General features: G+C 50.9%; 1 protein-coding gene across 7 annotated transcripts in view; it reads right to left on the bottom strand.

The window, feature by feature from the left end:
• CASZ1 (castor zinc finger 1) overlaps positions 1 to 17,799 on the bottom strand; it is a 270,749-nt gene that overhangs the window by 125,067 nt on the left and 127,883 nt on the right. For 2 of the 7 annotated variants that reach the window (XM_027826777.3, XM_027826763.3), the window contains exon 1: positions 5,619 to 6,471. The exons of 3 other annotated variants lie outside the window; for them this stretch is intronic. In XM_027826777.3, the coding sequence (XP_027682578.2) occupies positions 5,619 to 5,667 (49 nt within the window). In that variant the 5' untranslated portion in view covers positions 5,668 to 6,471. Of the gene's footprint in view, positions 1 to 5,618; positions 6,473 to 17,799 lie in introns of those variants that run through there. 2 more of the 7 variants (XM_037881461.2, XM_007053710.4) reach the window with 2 other exon arrangements.

Here is a 17,799-nt window from a genome sequence, read left to right as displayed (position 1 = left end):
AGGATGGGAAACCTCAATGGTCCCTAGGAAAGGACTTCAGGAACTTTAAAGAGGGACATGTTGTAACCAGGTGAACTGCACGTTTACTTTTCAATGGGGCTGTCAGGGAAGCATCTGGCAGAGGAAGAACCCCACCAGATCCCGCTGCTGCTGCGCTGTCAGCTACTTTCCCCGTGGGCCAAAGGACAGGGATACTTCCAGTACCTGTGTGTCCAGATGGAAAGGGAGTCTCCCGAGAAACAGGAGGAAGGGTAGTGCTGGTCCAGTGGGATGCTGGAGAGACTGGGGGAGCTGTGAGGGTCTCATTTATGGACTCAGCACCAATGAGCCCAAAGGAGGGAGGAAGAGAGGGTTTGGAGTTTGTGGGAGGGAACAATATATTCATACCCATCCAGCACCCACTGTACCAACCAATCCAAATCCACACCCATCTGGCCCAGCCCTGCACCCTTCCAGCATGCTGGCCCAGCCCTGCAGCCATCAGGCACGCCCGCCCTACCCTGCACCCTTCCAGCATGTAGGCCCAGCTCTGCACCTGTCTGGCCCAGCCCTGTACCCATGCAGCATGCTGGCCCAGCCCTGTACCCATTCAATGTGGAGCCAGTGTATGTTCCTGTTCGTCTGCATAGTTCCTTAGCCCAGCCCTGTACCCATCTAGCCCCCAGTTTCCCTACTCAGCTTGGTCCTCATATGGCCCATCCAGTATTGTCTCATTCTCCCCTTCCATCTGGCCCTGCCCTTTGCCCATCCAGGGTCCACTCCCTTACCTGACTGGGCCTCGCGCTATACAGTGTCACCCCATCCTCCGCCCACAGAGTGCCCCCTCATGCATCTGGCCTGGCTGCAGTCACCCAAGACAGATGTTTCTGGCAGCTCTACGGCTCCCAGTTCGTGTTTCTAACTTGTACAGTCAGAATTAGAAGCTAATAAGTTCCTTCTCCTGTCTCTGGTGCCCCCCCCAATGTGCCATGCTGTTCTGGGAAAAGAAACAGGGAGCAGTGGGGTCCTGGTCCGAAGGGGGCTTTCAATCCTCAAAATGGATTTTACCTGTCTGTGAAAGCCTTCTCCCCCCACTCCCACATCCCTTTCTCTCCAGGGAAATCAGTCTAAAAGGGGCTAATGGAACAATGTCCCTCTCTCATTCTCTCTCTCTTTCTTTTTATTAGCATTTGTGGAATTTATTCCCAAACTCTCCTAATCTTTCGTACACAACCATTTGATTTGCATAACCCAGCCCCCTCTCATAAAAACTGGCTGCTAGTTTAATTAAAAAATGTAAATTTGCTGTCATCTCGGGGCCTGGTGAATTAGGACGACATTGGCATTTTTTATTGCTGAAGACGTCCAAACTGATCCAGTCCGCGTTAAATCGAGGGGGACACTACCATGTGGGACTTTGGGGTGTGGGTTCTGTCCCATCCCTCCCCAAATAAAATCTCCTGTGCCCCCTCTCTGGCTAGCAAAGTGCAGCTCAGGACCTGGATTGTCCCAAACCACCTTCTGGTTGGCCAACCAGCTGTCTGGGCCTTTTTGATGATGGCACTCCTGTGAACTGACTCCTGGTTCGAAACCCACCACCCTAAAAAAATAGAGACGACAAAATATCCCTGTGGACGAAAAGAGGCAAAAGGGGTGGAGGTGGGAGAGAAGAGGGGAAAGACACTGCCCCTCTCTCCAAAGTCCCAAGCCATGCTCTCTGCACCAGCTTGATATTTTCCAGACACTTTCTGTCAACTTTTGAGTGTGAAACCTCAACAGGCAGCCATTCCACAGCCCAGATTTACTTTTTGATGGTAGAAAGTGAGTCAAAAGTAGGCCCAAGACACAAGGGTAGCCCAGCTATTATGGAAAAATCTGTGAGAGTTTATCAGGAAGGCTGCTGAGAACTGACTAGAGTATGAGAGCCCTGCTGTAGAATTCTACCCATTCAGTCAAAACCAAAAGAAACTGCAGAAAAGTTCCCCATGTGTACGGCATTTCCCATATTGGTGGACAGCAGAAAGGGGAGAAGGGCAAACAGCTCAGGGAACCATACAAAGAGAGACTAAAGGTTCAAAAATTACATAATAAATGCTTGCTCCCTCCCAGCTTGAGTATCTGTATTGATCACACCCACTTCCACACTGGTTTCTCTATCAGTGAAGTAGACACTATTTTTTTTTTACAGTGGAAGGATACAGTACATTGCATGTACATACATACCCTATTTTTTTTGTTCTAAATGTTGTTTAAAATCCAGTAGCCAGGGTGGTGTCCCCACCCCAGGGGATATTTCCAGGTTTATTTGAAAACAGCATTTTAACACAATGAAAGTATAAAACTATCCCTCAGTGGAAAATTGGGTGCATCCAACTATCTCAGTATTAATTCCTCCCCCCCCGGTATCTAGGCTCCTTGTCCCCAGTCTGAGTGCAGTTCCTCAGACTGAGGTTGATCAGATGACGAAAGAGTCCCAGGGGAAGTGATGGGAGCCCAACTGCTCAGGATATTTAGAAGCACACTCCTAGACAATCCCATGTAGGGAACAATCCTACCCTGGCCCCAGGTGGATCAGTTGGCCTGGGAGATCTTTCCCGCTTTTAACTTCTATGGAAGTTTCTGATCCTAGAGGTCCCATACGTGTATCAACCCAGTGTACAAAGCCCTTAGTGCAGTGGTTCTCAAACTTTTATACTGGTGACCCCTTTCACATAGCAAGCCACTGAGTGCAACCCCCCTTATAAATTAAAAACATATTTTTATATATTTAACACTATTATAAATGCTGGAGGTGAAGCGGGGCTTGGGGTGGAGGCTGACAGCTAGCGATCCTCCATGTAATAACCTCGTGACCCCCTCAGGGGTCCCGACCCCCAGTTTGAGAACCCCTGCCTTAGCAGGACCAGGCCTCCAGACTTTACACATTGGGTCCCCATTGACTTCCCTCTCTCTCTCATGAAATGCCATTCAGGTACTGCCCTGGGGACGCAAGGCCTAAGGGACTGGAGAAAATTCAAGCCACGATGACTGAGGGAGGTAAACCAGCTCTCTAGAAGATAATGGTTAGAGGTGGTGATCATGGGGCAGGTCTTTACCCCGTGATCACAGTGGATGGATTCACCCACACGCAGATTGTAATGCTGACCTAAACAGATTTCCCAGATCCTGATTTCCATAACTTATCAGCACCCTGGGCTCCCGTACCAGAGCGTGGAAGGTCTGTGTTACCTGCAAGTATGGCAGGGAAGCCCATGCATGCGTTACACTTGCGTGACTGAGGAGGGGCTACATTGTCCCATCTCCTGCATCCGAACGGTGCAGGCCAGAGGGAAGTTTCCATAGCTATGAGGATGGGACAGGGAGGAGGAGGCCCGGCGTTGGTTACTGGTGAAGCTGGTTGACCCTGCATGTGAGGGAGCGTTTGACATTGATTGGCTGACGGTACAGCTCCAGCCAGCAGGAGGCATTACCTCTCCAGGAAGGGGAGTTTAAATGGAGAGAGGTCCTGAAACCAGGCCAACCATGGTTGAAAACACCTGGCACAGCTACAATTCAATCCCCAATCTAGGAGCTGCCACAGTTCCTGGAGATGGGGATTGGGGCGGGGGGCAGAAATCATTGTTTATTTCTCTTTAAAATTATCCACCCTCCTTAAATTCACCACATCTTTAACACAGCCCCTGCCCACTCAGCCTCCCAGCTCCTTGGTCTACTAAAGAGAGGCAACAGCACATGCCCAGGCCTGCGCCAACTGAGATCTCAAACCAAGGTGTGCGAGTCCTTCCTGCTCTGGTATCATTTAAAAAAACAACAACAAAACACCATATTCTTTTAAAGCAAAATAGCAGAGTTCAAAGTTCAGGCCAGTCAATCATCAACCAGTTTATTACTATCTTATCCCTTGTAAAAATATACTACAATAATTATCCAAATAGTGACAGGATCGCCAGTGCAAGCTGGTTTGGCCCACTGCTGTCATTTAGTTTTTAACAAGGGGAGAGGGCAGTTAAATCATTGAGAGGGACAGTGTTTCACTTTCCCAGTAGGACTGGGTCAAAAAAGAGGAGGTGTTAGAACCCCATATAGTGGGAAATGGGGCCTGAGGAATTCCTGACAAACTCCAAACTTGCCTGCTCTGAACCTCCGGACAAGGCTGCGAAATCCAAGCCCAAAGCCTATCCCAGGCCTGACAACACAACACACCCTGCCTGCCACCAAATCCTATGCTGAAATCACATCCCAGCCTGATACTGGGCCATGAAATCTCAGCCCTAAACTTCACCCCACCCAGATAGTGTCTCTCAATCCCAACCTGTGTCCCAGCCTAACAATAGGCCAAGAGAGCCCATCACACCCTGCCGGACCAACACCAGAACTAAAATCAGACACTGGACCACAAAATCTACTATCAAAACCGCATCCAGTCCCGATACTGGGCCCCATAATCTGAAACCAAAACCAGCAAGGAGGGGGCCTGCCATCCCTCCTCCCAGAGCCTACACACCTTGCATGGAAAGGACAAAAACAAACCCATCCCAGATGTGCCCAAGTGAAAAAAAAATACTCATTAAATGTAATAAGCATCCTCTTCATCTGACACTACTGTGTCCCAAATAAATTAAATTCCTTTTCATTTAGACAGCACAGGAACCTGACAAGCAACCTTTACCAACAAGACACCAGAGCTTAGAAGGGGGTAAGAAAATTAAAGAAAAAACAACCCACATGACTTATATATTTATATATATATAAAATGCAGAATCATTTCAAAATCCCCACAAACTCCCCTCCTTCCCCCCCACCATCATTCTCTCTCTATCCCATTTATCTGTCCCTCCTCCCCTCTCTCAACCCAGGGTCTCTCTCAGTGACAGCTTCCCAAACAGATCTGGATCTGAAATCAACCGGAAGGGAGAGATCCTCTTGAAGCCAGTTCCCCCCACCCCCTTACTTCATCTGGTTAGAGAGAGAGGCTGGGTTGGGGGCGGGGGGGAAGCAACTTCCGTAAAACAACTGAAAGAAAAGTGAAAGAGTCTGAGAGTCCCTACCTTGAGCTATACCTGGGGCTCAGGCACCCTGATTCTGAGCTGCTCCCCCAAAACTCTCACAAGCTTCCACACAACATCTAAAGCTCCAGTGGGGGGAACACCCCCACCCCCCAAAAATGATACCCCTCCCCCATCAGAGTGACGTCACCCCTCCATACACACACACCCCTGGCACCTTCCACTTTCCCAGCACCGGCTTTGGGAACATAAAAAAGTTTCTTCTTCTCTCCACCAAACAGGAAAAAGACAGACAGAAATTAAAATCTCTCTCTCTCCCTCTCTCTCTCTCTAAGGCCACCCAAAGCTGATCAGCTGTGCTGGGTAGTTTATTAAACTAAAAGAGAAACTATTTATAGACGAACCAGCCCCATCGGTCGCACCCGCAGGAAAGAGAGCAAGAGAAGAGACACGGGCAGAGGGAGGAAAAGAAAAGAAAAATAAAAAAGAGAGCGGCACCGGGCGAGAAAGAACAAATGAAAGAATGAAAGGGAAAGGGGAGGGAAAAGAAGAGACACGGACAGAAGGGGCTTTTTGTGTGTGTGCAAACTGAAAGAACAAGGGACAGGAAAAGAACAATTGTGCTGTACTTACCATAGTCGGAGAGACGAAAGCCGAATTCACTCAAATAATCAACTTTCATAATACTTAATTAATACCTAATTGCAACTGATTGCTCCCCGAATAACAAGTTGGTTTAAAATACTGATGTCATTGCTTTTGACGGTCCTCCCCGAGAACACTTTGGCAGCAGAGTTCACTGGTGGGGGGGGGTGACGGGGGGGGGAGGAGAAGGCTGGCTGTCAAAAGTGAAGGTGATTGGCAGGACAGAGCTTGGCCACACCCCCCAGCCTGGCCTTCCCTACTGGCTAGAGGGCAGGTGAAAGATCAGAGTGCCTTCCCCAGCCTCTGCTCGCTGCCTCCCAGGGAAGATGCTGAGGGAACCAGCTCCCAGCCAGCGAGCTGAGCAGTTCTGAAAAAAAGCCCAGCCAAGCAGCGTTACCCTATCAGGGCTGCTTGCTAGGGGCCGGCCTTATTGGCTCGCTGCTTTCCCAAACCTTTGGCTCCCCGGGCGGAGAGGCGGGACTCGGGGCCCAAAGAAAAAAGAAAAAGAAAAGAAAAGAAAAGAAAAGACACACGAGGCTGGTGAACGGGAGCCCCTGCGGGAACCAAACCCCAGCAGCCAGGGAGCTCAGTGGCATGGGCTTGAGGGATAGAGATTTAAGGTTCAGTGTCTCTCTCCCCCACCCCATGTACTGATTTAACTCGGCAAAGTGCTGTGCCAGGGGGATGCACCCAGTTGGGGAGATTATGTTAAATAAAAGTTGGGTTGATACTAGCAATAGCGACTGACTTGACTGGAGTTAACTCTGGATTTACACTGGGGTAACTGAGATCAGGATCTGACCTGGGTCAAATTCTGCACTGGATTACACCCGCTCCAAAGGGCCAACACCAGACCTGGTGCAGCTGGAGGGAATGCTTTAAATTACTCCAGATTCATGTCAGTGTAAAGGAGATCAGAATCCATCCCCTAGTCTGAAGTCAGTCCGTGGATGCAGATGAGAGGCGAGTGCAGCCCAGGCCCTTCAAAGCGCTAAGCAAACATGAACTAATGGTTGGTTGTTTAGTATTTAATTTAGGGATCCCTCGGCAGAGGAGAACGTAAGATGCAATCGCTTGGGGGGGGGGCTTTTGGTGTGGAAAGGAGTTGGGTATTTTTCTTCCCTCCTTCCCTAGGATGGGGGGGCAGGGGGCGAGGAGTTCCGGCTTTTATTGTTACTTATTGTTTCTGTCAATGAGAACAAAACCCACCAGTGGGGAGGAAAAAATTATGCAGAAATGTGCCTTTGCATTTGTGTTGCACTCTGGTTTGCTTCACACAGATGGCAGGCGTCAGAGGATCAATGCTTCCACGGCACTGGCCCCCTCAAGGCTGCACACGGTCCCCTCTCGCCCCAGAATTGGTACCTACTGGGCCACACTCTGAGCTCAGTTACATGGGTGTAAATCTGGAGTAACCCCATCGGATGGTGTTACACTGGCACAGCTGAGATCAGGATCTGACCTGCTGACTCCAGATTGAGCACAATGGGGTCCTGGGTTCTGACTGGGGCTCCTAGGTGCTACGGCAATACAAATAATAAAAATAATCCCAGGTGAGCTGCCACATCCCCTTCCCGAAGGAGTCACCTAGAAAGGTTCTGAGTCTTTGCACCAACAGGGCAGCAATATTATCCTGGAGAAGCTTGAACTGAATAAAGAGCCAATGGAACCAAGCAGCTCCCCCAGACTGATTTGGTCACAGGAATCCCTGCAGCTTTAGAGAGAGAAAGGCTGGAGTGAATGAGTCTGAAGGAGTGTGCTGTGTGCAAGGCAGAGTGTCTGTGAGTGTGTGCTAGTGTGTGAGAGAGAATATCTGCATGTGGGAATGAATAGGTGTATTTGTGTGAGAGAGAGCAAATGGTTGTGTTACAGTCTGTGTTGTGTGCAGAGGAGTCTGAGTGTGTAGTGACAATGTTGTGTGGGAGAGAATGACTGTGTATTGGGCAAGGCAGAGAGTGTGCACTAGTGTATGTGTGCTTAATCATATGTATGTATGATTGTAATATGGTGTGTGTGTACATGTACATGAGTGTAATATGGGGTGGGTGCGTGTAGATGAGCAAAATACAGGAAGGTGGCATGTACACAAGTGTAATATGGGGGGTGTACAGGAATGTAATGTGGGATGGGTGGGTACACAAGTGTAACAAGGGGTGTGTGCACACACAGCGTAACATATGTGTGTGTGTGTACACAAGTGTAACATGGGTGTGCGCGCGCAGTACAAAACAAACTCAGGCCAGAGCAGTAGTGTTCACTCTGAATTGGTGGGTGTTTTACTGGTTTATGTCACAAGCTTTAACATTATTTAAACACACTGTGCCAATCCCACTGCTAGCGCAGGCCTCAGGAAGTCAGTGCCATTACACCAGGGGTATGTTTGGCCCCAACGGGGTTATGGTTTTTGTGCCCTGAATTTCCTCATTTTTTGTTGCTTTTATTTTTAAGTAGAAAAGAATGTTAGGGAGGTTCTCAGAGGCGTGTTGGGTAAACACACACATACGTCTCTTTAAAACAAACGAACAGATTATTTACCTGATTAAATAGGTATTTTGAACAAGGCTGTGAGCTTTTTTTTTTTTTTAAATGTCCTGTATTGGGCCATGTGGATTCTGGCAGAGCAGGTCTCTCAGGCAGTGCTTAGGAATAGCCAATGAATTTCCAAGCTACTACCAACAAGGCTGGAGCTATTCCTTAGCTCAGGTACCCTGTGGGTGCCATCAGGGCAGGCCCTAAATCTGCATGTGTAAAACCCCTTAAGACAACACCAAGGGGCGGGGGGGGGAGGGGAGAAGCACTAGTGTGACCCAAAGAGGGTTTGAATCGTCTTGCTGGGCTCTAGCCACCCTGGCTTCCGCTGGCACAAAATCAGACACCAGGCTCAAGTCCTGAAGGAGGGAGTGCACCACAGACTCCATTTACTGGCCAGGAAGTGGGTGTGGCCACACAGGGAGGTGGTGTGGACTAGATACACTAAGACCAAGGGCACTGTCTGCCCTGCCCAAGTGTTGGAACAGCCCTCAAATCAGTGGGGAAGCTGCGGCTCAGTGGCGTTCACACCTAGGGAAGAAAAGCAGTGACCCCAATCTGAGGACCCCCCGGCCATACCCCTCCCTCACTGGCCTGGTCAACTTTCGGGCCTGTGGGCCCCCTGGTGGAGCAGGGCCATGCACCCAGCTGGCGTGGAGCCCTTCACCTAGGTTTTACACCAGCAGAAGTCAGAGGGACCAGATCCTGATATCTCACCGGCTTCCTGTTTCACTCATTTATTTAAAGACCCCCAAAGCCATTAGGCCACGATGCTCATTTCCAGCTTGAAGAAATCAAACTCCTACTTTAAAAGGACTGTCAGCCAAAACACCTAGCCTCCACTGCTGGGTGATTCCTACCACCACGATTGTTGGGTCTCATCTTTTAAATCTGCGTATCACTCCTCCATACTCCATGCAGACCAGAGAGCGACACTAGCCTAGCCAATTTCTAGTCAGTGCCCCTTCCTGGTTCCCAGGCCCCAGCAGGACATTGTCATGTCAAGCCCCTGCAAGGGAATATTTTGCTCCTGTATTTTTATTAATCACAGGGTTTGTACAACTTGATTTTGGCCTGGCACCTCCTTTCAGGGCCTAAAATTCCTGAGTCTCCCTTATGTTCCAGACCATGAGAAACATCCTGTATGAACGCAGATTTCTCCACTCTAATATTTCCTACAAACATACAATAATTAAATGGTAGGAGCTCTTCTACCCATCATCGTCATCCGCTGAGAGCCTGGGTTCTGTATTCCAGACCCCAGGCTGAAGGGAGCACACACAGAATAACACGCATGGGTCAACTAGTAGGCACACACACTGTGTACACACACTGTCACAATGACACACACACCCCTCCTGAATGCACCTGTGCTCCTGCACACACAAAAATGAAGAGTCACACATTAATACATATGCACACACAGCATGCACAGATGCACACGGCATGCATGCACATTCCTACAATAAAACAACATGCGCATACACTCAAATGCACACACATCCACACACCCACACTCACACTCTCTCTCTCTCCCCCCAGAACTCCCACTGCAGATTCTGGTGTGGACTTCTCACCATCACTCCTGCTCCTCCTCCAGAAGCCACCTGCTGAGGAGCGTTACAGGTGAAGTCCAAGCCCTGGAGCTGACGCAACTGGCAGGCTGATTTCCTATCTCAGTGATCTCCAGTCACAGGATCAGGCTTTATTTCCCCATCCTCCCTCCCTGCCTCTTACCCAAGAAAAGGGTGCTCTTCCCTCCCACTGGGGCCACTTGGCTTCCTGCTCTGCTAGGACCCTTTGTGAAACCATTTAAACAGAAGCTTTGCCCCCCTCCCCACCACTGGGTCTGACCCTCCCAAAGGCAGAGCTGGCTTAGCCCACACTCTAGCTCCTGGACACGCTGACCCCTGAGACGCCTGGAGAGAGGGCAGTGCCCTTCATCCTGTCCTGAACTGTATTGCAGTATCAGCCTGCAATGTCTAGCAACTGCCACATTCCACCCCAGAGGTGGCTGCACTTCAGAGGCAAGCGAGGCAATCTCTGCGTGTCCCTCCTCTGCCTCCAAGGGGCATTAAGAACTTTAATTAATTAATGTTTGCTAGGCGCTTGAAGATCCTCAGATGAAAGCTGTGATGAGAGGGCGAGGGATGATTAATTATTATTATTACAGTTTAATCTTTACCCATGAAGGCTGCACCAGGGTTGATCAGGGGACTTGCCACATTTCGGAGGGACAATGTTACATGGGACATCACGCTCTGCGCATCTCCTCCCCCTTCATTTTTCTATTTCTCTCACTTTCCATTTCCTTTCCTTTCCTTCTCTCTCTCTCTCCTCTATTGGGACTCACCCAAGCACCTTCAGCTCTAGACCCACCTGGGCTCTGGCTCTTGGGCTGGGGATCTGGCATCTCCAGGCTCCTCCACTCCCTTTCGCTCAGGGAGTTTATTAGGCAAACGCTCTTGCCCTATTTCTGTAATTTTGTTTGATTTCTGTTTCACCAAGGGAGGCGCCCAGAGGCCTCGGGGCCTGGATGGCAGGAGCAGACAATCCGTGCTTTCTTCCCCTTTCCTGCTCTTTCACTCCTTTCTTCTCAGTTCAGTTTCAGTCGCTTTATTGGCATGACAAGCCCAGCAAGCACTGCCAAAGGGACGCTACCGAGTATCAGTGAGCAGGGTGGTGCTGTGCAGGGCCAATGGGCCTTGGCACCTGGGCCTAGGTCATGCTACTTACTATTCCTTGGGCTTTATTCAAGCCATTTCACACTAGTCTCCCTCCCCCCGCCCCTCCTCCCTCCTGCTCTGCCAGCGATCCCAGCTCTTCCAGCAGGTGTCCCAGCCGAATGCTGCTTGGCACCTGACCACTTCCCCTGGGGACTTACTGTACCAGGAGCAGGCCACGAAGCAGTGAATGCACACTGAGGAAGGCCATTGGCTGCTCAGGGGCCCAGAGGGTGCTCGGGGGAAGGTGTTCAAAGCAACTCACAAAGAGCTACAATTAACAATGATAATTAAAAGGGCAGCCCTGGGGGGAGCTGGGGATTTGGGGTGGAGCCAAAGGGGGGGTAGTTTTACCATGGAACTGAGTCCAGGAGTGAATGTGCATGGCCCTGAGGTGTAAGGACAATGCCCATGAAACCAGCAAATGCCTCCCTGGTCTAGCCCAGGGCTCCCTGCCCTGGAACTACCCAAGATTCCATCTCTAGATAGAGCCCTCTGAAAGGCACTGGAAGGCCCATTAGTATTAATTAACATTATTATTTATTATTTGTTTTACTGCAACGCCTGAGAGACCCAGTCACGGACCAGGACCCATTGTCCTAGGTGCTGTATAGACACTGAACAAAAAGACAGGCCCTGCTCCAAAGAATTGACAGTCTAAGTGAATCTGTCTCCCTCTGGCGCACATGCACACTCGTGTGCAAATACATGCACAAGACACACATGTAAAGGCATGTGTCCAAGCACAGACACAAAAAAGCACGCACACATACATTCACACATTCATGTACTCACACATAACCACGCTGTGGTGCAAACACCGCCATACTGCACATACCAAGACACCACCCCGGGTCTTGCCTGGGCATTAAGATTATGGCTGTGATAATGAAGTGGGTATCAGCAGTAAAACCCTTCTAAGTCCAGGTTGCAGCCCATGTGCCAAGGAGGGGCCATATTCCCATGCCTCACTCCCAGAGCAGTGTGTGAATGGGCAGGTCCTAAAGGCTTGCCCGTAAGCCAAGGCAGCAGAGTTTGGCTTGGAGCATAGACGAGCACACGGCGGCACTGCCCCCTCTCTCACTGCCCAACCCAGAGCAATGACTCTATGTGAGGCCTCAGGGCGGGACGGGGCTTCAGCAGGTGCATGAGGAGTGGATGGGACGGTGCATGAGGAGGGTGGATGGGACGGAGGGAGTGATGACTGCACTGCAACTGCACATTGATTCTTCCGTGGACACGGTGTGGGGGGTGTTTCAGTTACATTCGTTTCTGGAGTTAAGCTGTTTGGGATTGGAGAGGAGACAGGGCAGAAAGGAGGGAAACTAGAAGCAGGCTGGGAAGTTCCCAGCTCCCTCTGCAGTTGATAGGTTCTCTTGGTGAGGACGCACCAAGCCAGAGCCTTGCTCTGAAACTCCATGGAGCAGGAGAGGTACCTGAGGGGGCTGGGATGGGACAGCACAGACACCCAGTGACAGCTGTTGCTTGGAGGCATGCAGGGTACCACTGGGGGCCGCTATGCAGCTGAGAGCAGCTGGTTCCCGTGGGACAACAGCCCTGGCCACTTGAAAGCTGTCCCTGCGCTCGCTTTTGTGTGGGAAGCCCAGTGGAGTGCGGCTAGCGTGCACTGACCTTCCCATGAGGAGGCAGGCGGGGCTGGCACTGGAAGGCTGGCCCAGGACTCGGCATGGTTAGACTGGCAATAGGGGGAGAGTGAAGGCAAGTGACAAAGGGGACAGGGAATGGGGGAAAGGGCGGAGAACAGAGCCCTGGGAAAGTGTTAGGTGGAAAACGAAGGCCAAGAATGCTCCATGATGCAGCAAGGACTGAATGAGGGGAGATTCCCCATCAGGCAAACAGGAAGCGACGGGGAAGAATCTCCTCATGATACTGTGTGTGAGAGTGTCTGTATGTGTTGACACTATGTGTGCACGAGTGTGCATGGGTGCTGACAGTGTTTATGTGCCAATACTATGCGTGTGCACATGCTGACATTGTGGGTGGATGTGTGTGTGTGCTGACATTACATGTGCATGTGTGCGTTCTGACAGTGTGTGCGTGTGCTGACATTACATGTGTTCTGACACTGTGTGTGCACGCTGACATTACACGTGCATGTGATTTGACACTGTGTGTGCCTGTGCCTGTGCAGACATTGCGTGTGCATGTGTCACCATGTGTATGTGTGCCGACACTGAGTTTGCATGTGTGAGGGTGCTGACACTGTGCATGTGCGTGCCGGACACAACGACGTGCAGAGCTAATAAAGGCCCTGAAGGAAGCATGGCCGTGCAGGAGGCTCTGACAATGGGCCAGGAGGGGGCAGGGGGAGGCAGTGGTAGGCGGAAAGTGTGAGGCAGACGCAGCGATTGCATTACTGAAGGAGCCCGGGTTGGCAGTGCCGAGCTATCGTCTCTGTAATCCTGTTAGCCAGCAATCTCCATTCCGAAAGAGCTTCATTTCTTTGTGAATATTTGTAAACTAGATATCTAATGGAAAATTATAGGAAAATTATAGTGAAATTCATGACAAAGAAATCCGATTAGCCTTAATTCAATTATGCCATCTTAGCCCACACAGCACATTTCCCATTTTTTTCCCATAAATACCAATGCCAGGGGTCTGGGTAATCAAATAAAATTGAAAATCATCTTCCCATTAAATTCAATTAGCTGCAATTTCTAAAGCCTATCAGAGATTTTAATTACTAAATTATAAAATTCTCCAATGCTAAATTGAAACTAAAAAAATTGCACATCCTTATATTTCAGAGGGAAAAAAACCCAGCAGAAACCTTGAAAAATACCCTTCGCTCCCATCACAGCCCACATGAGGAGGGTCATGGGAGCCTTTATCAACAGGATGAATGTGGAGATGGCATGGACTGGGTCTCGAAGAGGAAGAAGAGGATGAGGAAGGTGGCTGTCTCCCAGGGAAGGGGCTGTGACGCCAGCTGTCATTAAAACATAGACCCCAACCCCTTCCTAAACCAACTCTCTGTTTAAAAAACTAGGTCAGAAAACTCCAGCGCAACCCTCGATCCTTTCTCCAGCTTGAGCTCCCGGACTTGAAATAACTCCCCATGGAAGCTGAGCTTGGTCATCAAAATCATGCACTCCCACCTCGCTCATCCAGCATTCGGTAACCAGCCAGCGCTCTGCTGGTGGCTAGGGGAATGACCACTCAGGGCGATGGGAGTCAGTGGAAGTTTTGGCTGCATAAAGGCCTCTTAGTGCAGATCCTAAGTCCCCCATCCAACAGCCCTGGAGGCCCATGCAGTACGGAGGATGGTATCTAAGGGGTACTTAGCATGCCTTCAAGCGATGGGCAGAGGAGAGCTGCTGTACTCCCCAGCTGTATAACTGACCCCTGCTGCCACTCCCCAGAGCAGCTCCTGGTAACTGACGCTCCTCCTGACCTCTTCCCTGACAAAATCCCCAAAACACAAAATCGAACAGGCTGCTACGCCCCAGCCCCACATGGAACAGAGCCCAGGGAACCCCAACTGTTACCACCAACGATGCCGCCCCTCCAAGTCCAGGTCATGTATACCAGTGACACCACTGGCTTCAAGAGAGCTCCTCTGGATTGACACCAGACTAACCTGGGTACTGCTAACCCGGGGTCCCTTCACATGAGTTAACAGCTGCCGTCTATGCTGGAAAACAATTACGCCTGGTCACTTAAAGGGTTACGTGAGCGCTAGCAAAAATAAATCCCACTTTCTTGCTAGTTTCGCAGCACTAACTAGGTGACAAAGCTGCTGCTGCTCCCTCCGCCACCTGCCCAGGCTGATACCAAGTTTAATTTTCTGGGCGCCCGAGAGTGGCCATGAGGGGAGTTGCCCACAAACTGAACAACAAAAAAAGCTCATGATCTTGGCTTTTTCTTTAATAAATAGGCAAACTGGCTGAGCCAGATTGTTGGTTGGGCTCCCGCTCCTCTTTATCACCCCGCAGCCTCAGTGACACATTCTCCAAATCATCAGCATTTTGCAATGGGAGCTTGTTACCAAATACCATATTTTTTGCCAGGGAAGGGAAAAAATATTAATCAATAATTAAGAAGACCAAGCAGTGAGAGGTTGCTGGTTGGCTGGTGCTGCCGCCTCCGCGGGGATTGCTCAGGCAGCTGGCGCTGGGCCCAGCGCGCACCTAGGTTGTCGGCTCGCCCTGGAATGTGGCATTGGCACCTGAGTGCTACTTTATTTTACTACGAATTAATCAAAGTATCTTCTGCAAATGTCTGCCACTAAATCACCACTGGCTGCGCTTCAAACACAATTCCCCTGTTCCAGGGACTCAGCACAGGGAGATTACCAGCTTCAGGTGAAAGGCTGAAGGGGGGTTTCCTCTCGGCAGAGCTCCCGGTATCCTCAGCCATTGGCCTCCCTCGGCTGGAAGAGTAATAGGTTTCCCACGTCTCTGCTCCCATTCACAACAGGAAGCTGCAGAGATGGTCAGGATACGCTGGGGAAAATCCAACCCCACTGTCTCACTCCAGTGCAGTTACACCAGCGAGGAGTTGGGCTCAACTTGTCTCTGTGCGTCTAATGCAGGAGGAAAGGAGTGTATTTGTGCACTGTGAGTTTGTGTAGTTCTGCGTAAGTCTCTATGCATGTGAGAGCACATGACCACATGTGTTTGTGGGGCTGTGCATGTGTGTGCACGGTTGTATATTTGCACGACTGTCTGTGTGTGCATTATGGCCGTGGGGGGGGAGGGATAGTTGTGTGTGTCCAGCTGAGCATGCACAATCGTTCATGTGTGTAGCCTCACAATTATGTGTACATGTTTCTTAGATGGTGCTTGTTAAGTGAACGAGTGCCCTTCTAGTCTGAAGGGCAGTACCCCGATCCTGGAGCATGGTGGTGATGGGCACATGTCTTGGTCCTTTGCTCTTGGCTTCCCTGCCTCTCTCTGGAGAGGCAGTGCTGCCCTGAGCCGCGGATGCGTTGTATTCCCCTCTCCACACTCTGCCTGTCTCAGAACCCTCTCATATTTTCAGTGCTCAGTAGACCGTGAATTCTCCTTCAGACCAGTTACAGGGTTATTAGCTTCTCCTGACGCCAGTAACCACCAAACTTTCACTGGCAGCTCGGCCTTTGCCTGAGAGACACGCAGCTCTCCTCCCTGGGCCTGCCCCTCTGCCCCACATCCAAGGGGATGGACCTCTAATCAAGAGGGAGCCACGGAGGGGCGTCTCACACCAGCTAGCTACAGCTAAAGGCCATACCTAACCTGAGAGACACAACTGCTGTGGAAATGAGTTAGAATAGAGAGAGAGGGAAAGAGAGAAGGAGAAAGAAAGGCGATGAGACAAAAGACAAGGCAACAGAGAGAGATGGGGGAGACAGCATGCTGGCCCCCTCCCTCCAAGCGCGCCATCCCGCTCCCCCCACCTCTGGCACAGAGCCACCTCTGTCCGCTCCCCCACCTTTGGCACAGAGCTACCTCTGCCTTCACCCCCCCTCCACTGGCACAGAGCCACCACTGCCCGCTCCTGCCTTCACCCCCCCACCTCTGGCACAGACCCACCTCTGCCCGCTCCCCCCACCTCTGGCACAGACCCACCTCTGCCCGCTCCCCCCACCTCTGGTACAAAACCACCTCTGCCAGCTCCCCCCTCCACTGGTACAGACCCACCTCTGCCCGCTCTCTTACCAGTGACATGAAGCCACCTCTGCCCCTCCCCACCCAGCAGTCCAGCCCTGCCCACTCTCCCCTTGCTGTGCAGGCTGGCTCCTGTCAGGCTTCCCCCTCTCCCAGAAGCTGACTGAACATTTCTCAGCAGAAGTCAGTTCTTGGCGCAGGGATGTTCCTTTTGAAAGTAAGCAGCTGTGGCTGGCGAGTGTCATTGCCAGGAGTTCCTGCGTGGCCCCAGGGGGACTGCATTGCGAAAGGTGCACAGGAGACCGAAGGTGCCCATGGCACCTTTTCAGAGTCAGGCTGTTCTCCCTGGGGCCCAGGTCAGATCCCACTCGTGGTGATTTTATCCTTCTTGCCTACAGCAAATTCAATCTCTGCTTTCAGCTGGACACCTGCATTTCCTGCCCTACGCAGCTACATGGGGCCGTTGCAGGCAGTTAAACAGGGCACATCTTCCATCCCAAGGGGTGGCTGCATTTCTGTGGGTGAAGGGATATCATACAACTATCTATCCACCTGCTATAGAGTGCAAGGAGCTGAAAGGTGTCAGAGCTATTTCACTCACTAACCTTACAGCACATATGGTCTTGGGCTGAAATGATAACTTATTCTCTTCTCTCCACTACACATGCACGGGAGACATGCACAGAGACACTCAAGATAGTGCACGCGCATGCACACACACACACACACTCAGAAGCTGTGGAAGCAGCCAGAGACTGGGGAGGGGTCTGTTGCTCCAGAGGCATGTTTGGACGTCATTGCCTAGCTTCAGGGGCTGCAACACAGAAAGGAGTCCAGGAATATTCCTGAAAGCACAGAGACAACTTGACAAAGATCTCACCCCAGCAGCACCCTGCCTCCTCCCTCTGCCATGAATGACAGAGCCCTCCAGCACTTCCATCCCACCCCAAGCAGGGACTTCAGAGCTTGGGGTGGTGGAGGGGGAACAGTTCAGACACCATGGTGATGGGCACAGTATAGAAACCTGAAGAGACCAGGAAAAGAAACTCAAAGTTCCTGCTCCTCTGAGATTTCTTCCCGGCACTAAAGGTTGCTCTCCCAGGTGTTGCAGTTGGATCGGTGGGATCATCAACATGGCCAGATCCTAGAGAACATAGCTACGGCTCCCACCATTGAGGTTAAAATACAGCAGGAAAAAGGCCCCCTCTTCACCTCCCGACCCTCTTGATGAAACCAGGTTGCATTGGGGAAACATCCCCAGCCCTCCCCTCTCCTCCAATCTCCATAAAGGAAGAGCTTTGTGCA

Source organism: Chelonia mydas, chromosome 18, assembly GCF_015237465.2.
Source record: "Chelonia mydas isolate rCheMyd1 chromosome 18, rCheMyd1.pri.v2, whole genome shotgun sequence".
NCBI lineage: Eukaryota > Metazoa > Chordata > Testudines > Cheloniidae > Chelonia > Chelonia mydas.
The sequence above is the reverse complement of the archived record's forward strand: the minus strand, read 5'-3'. Positions and strand labels throughout refer to the sequence as shown.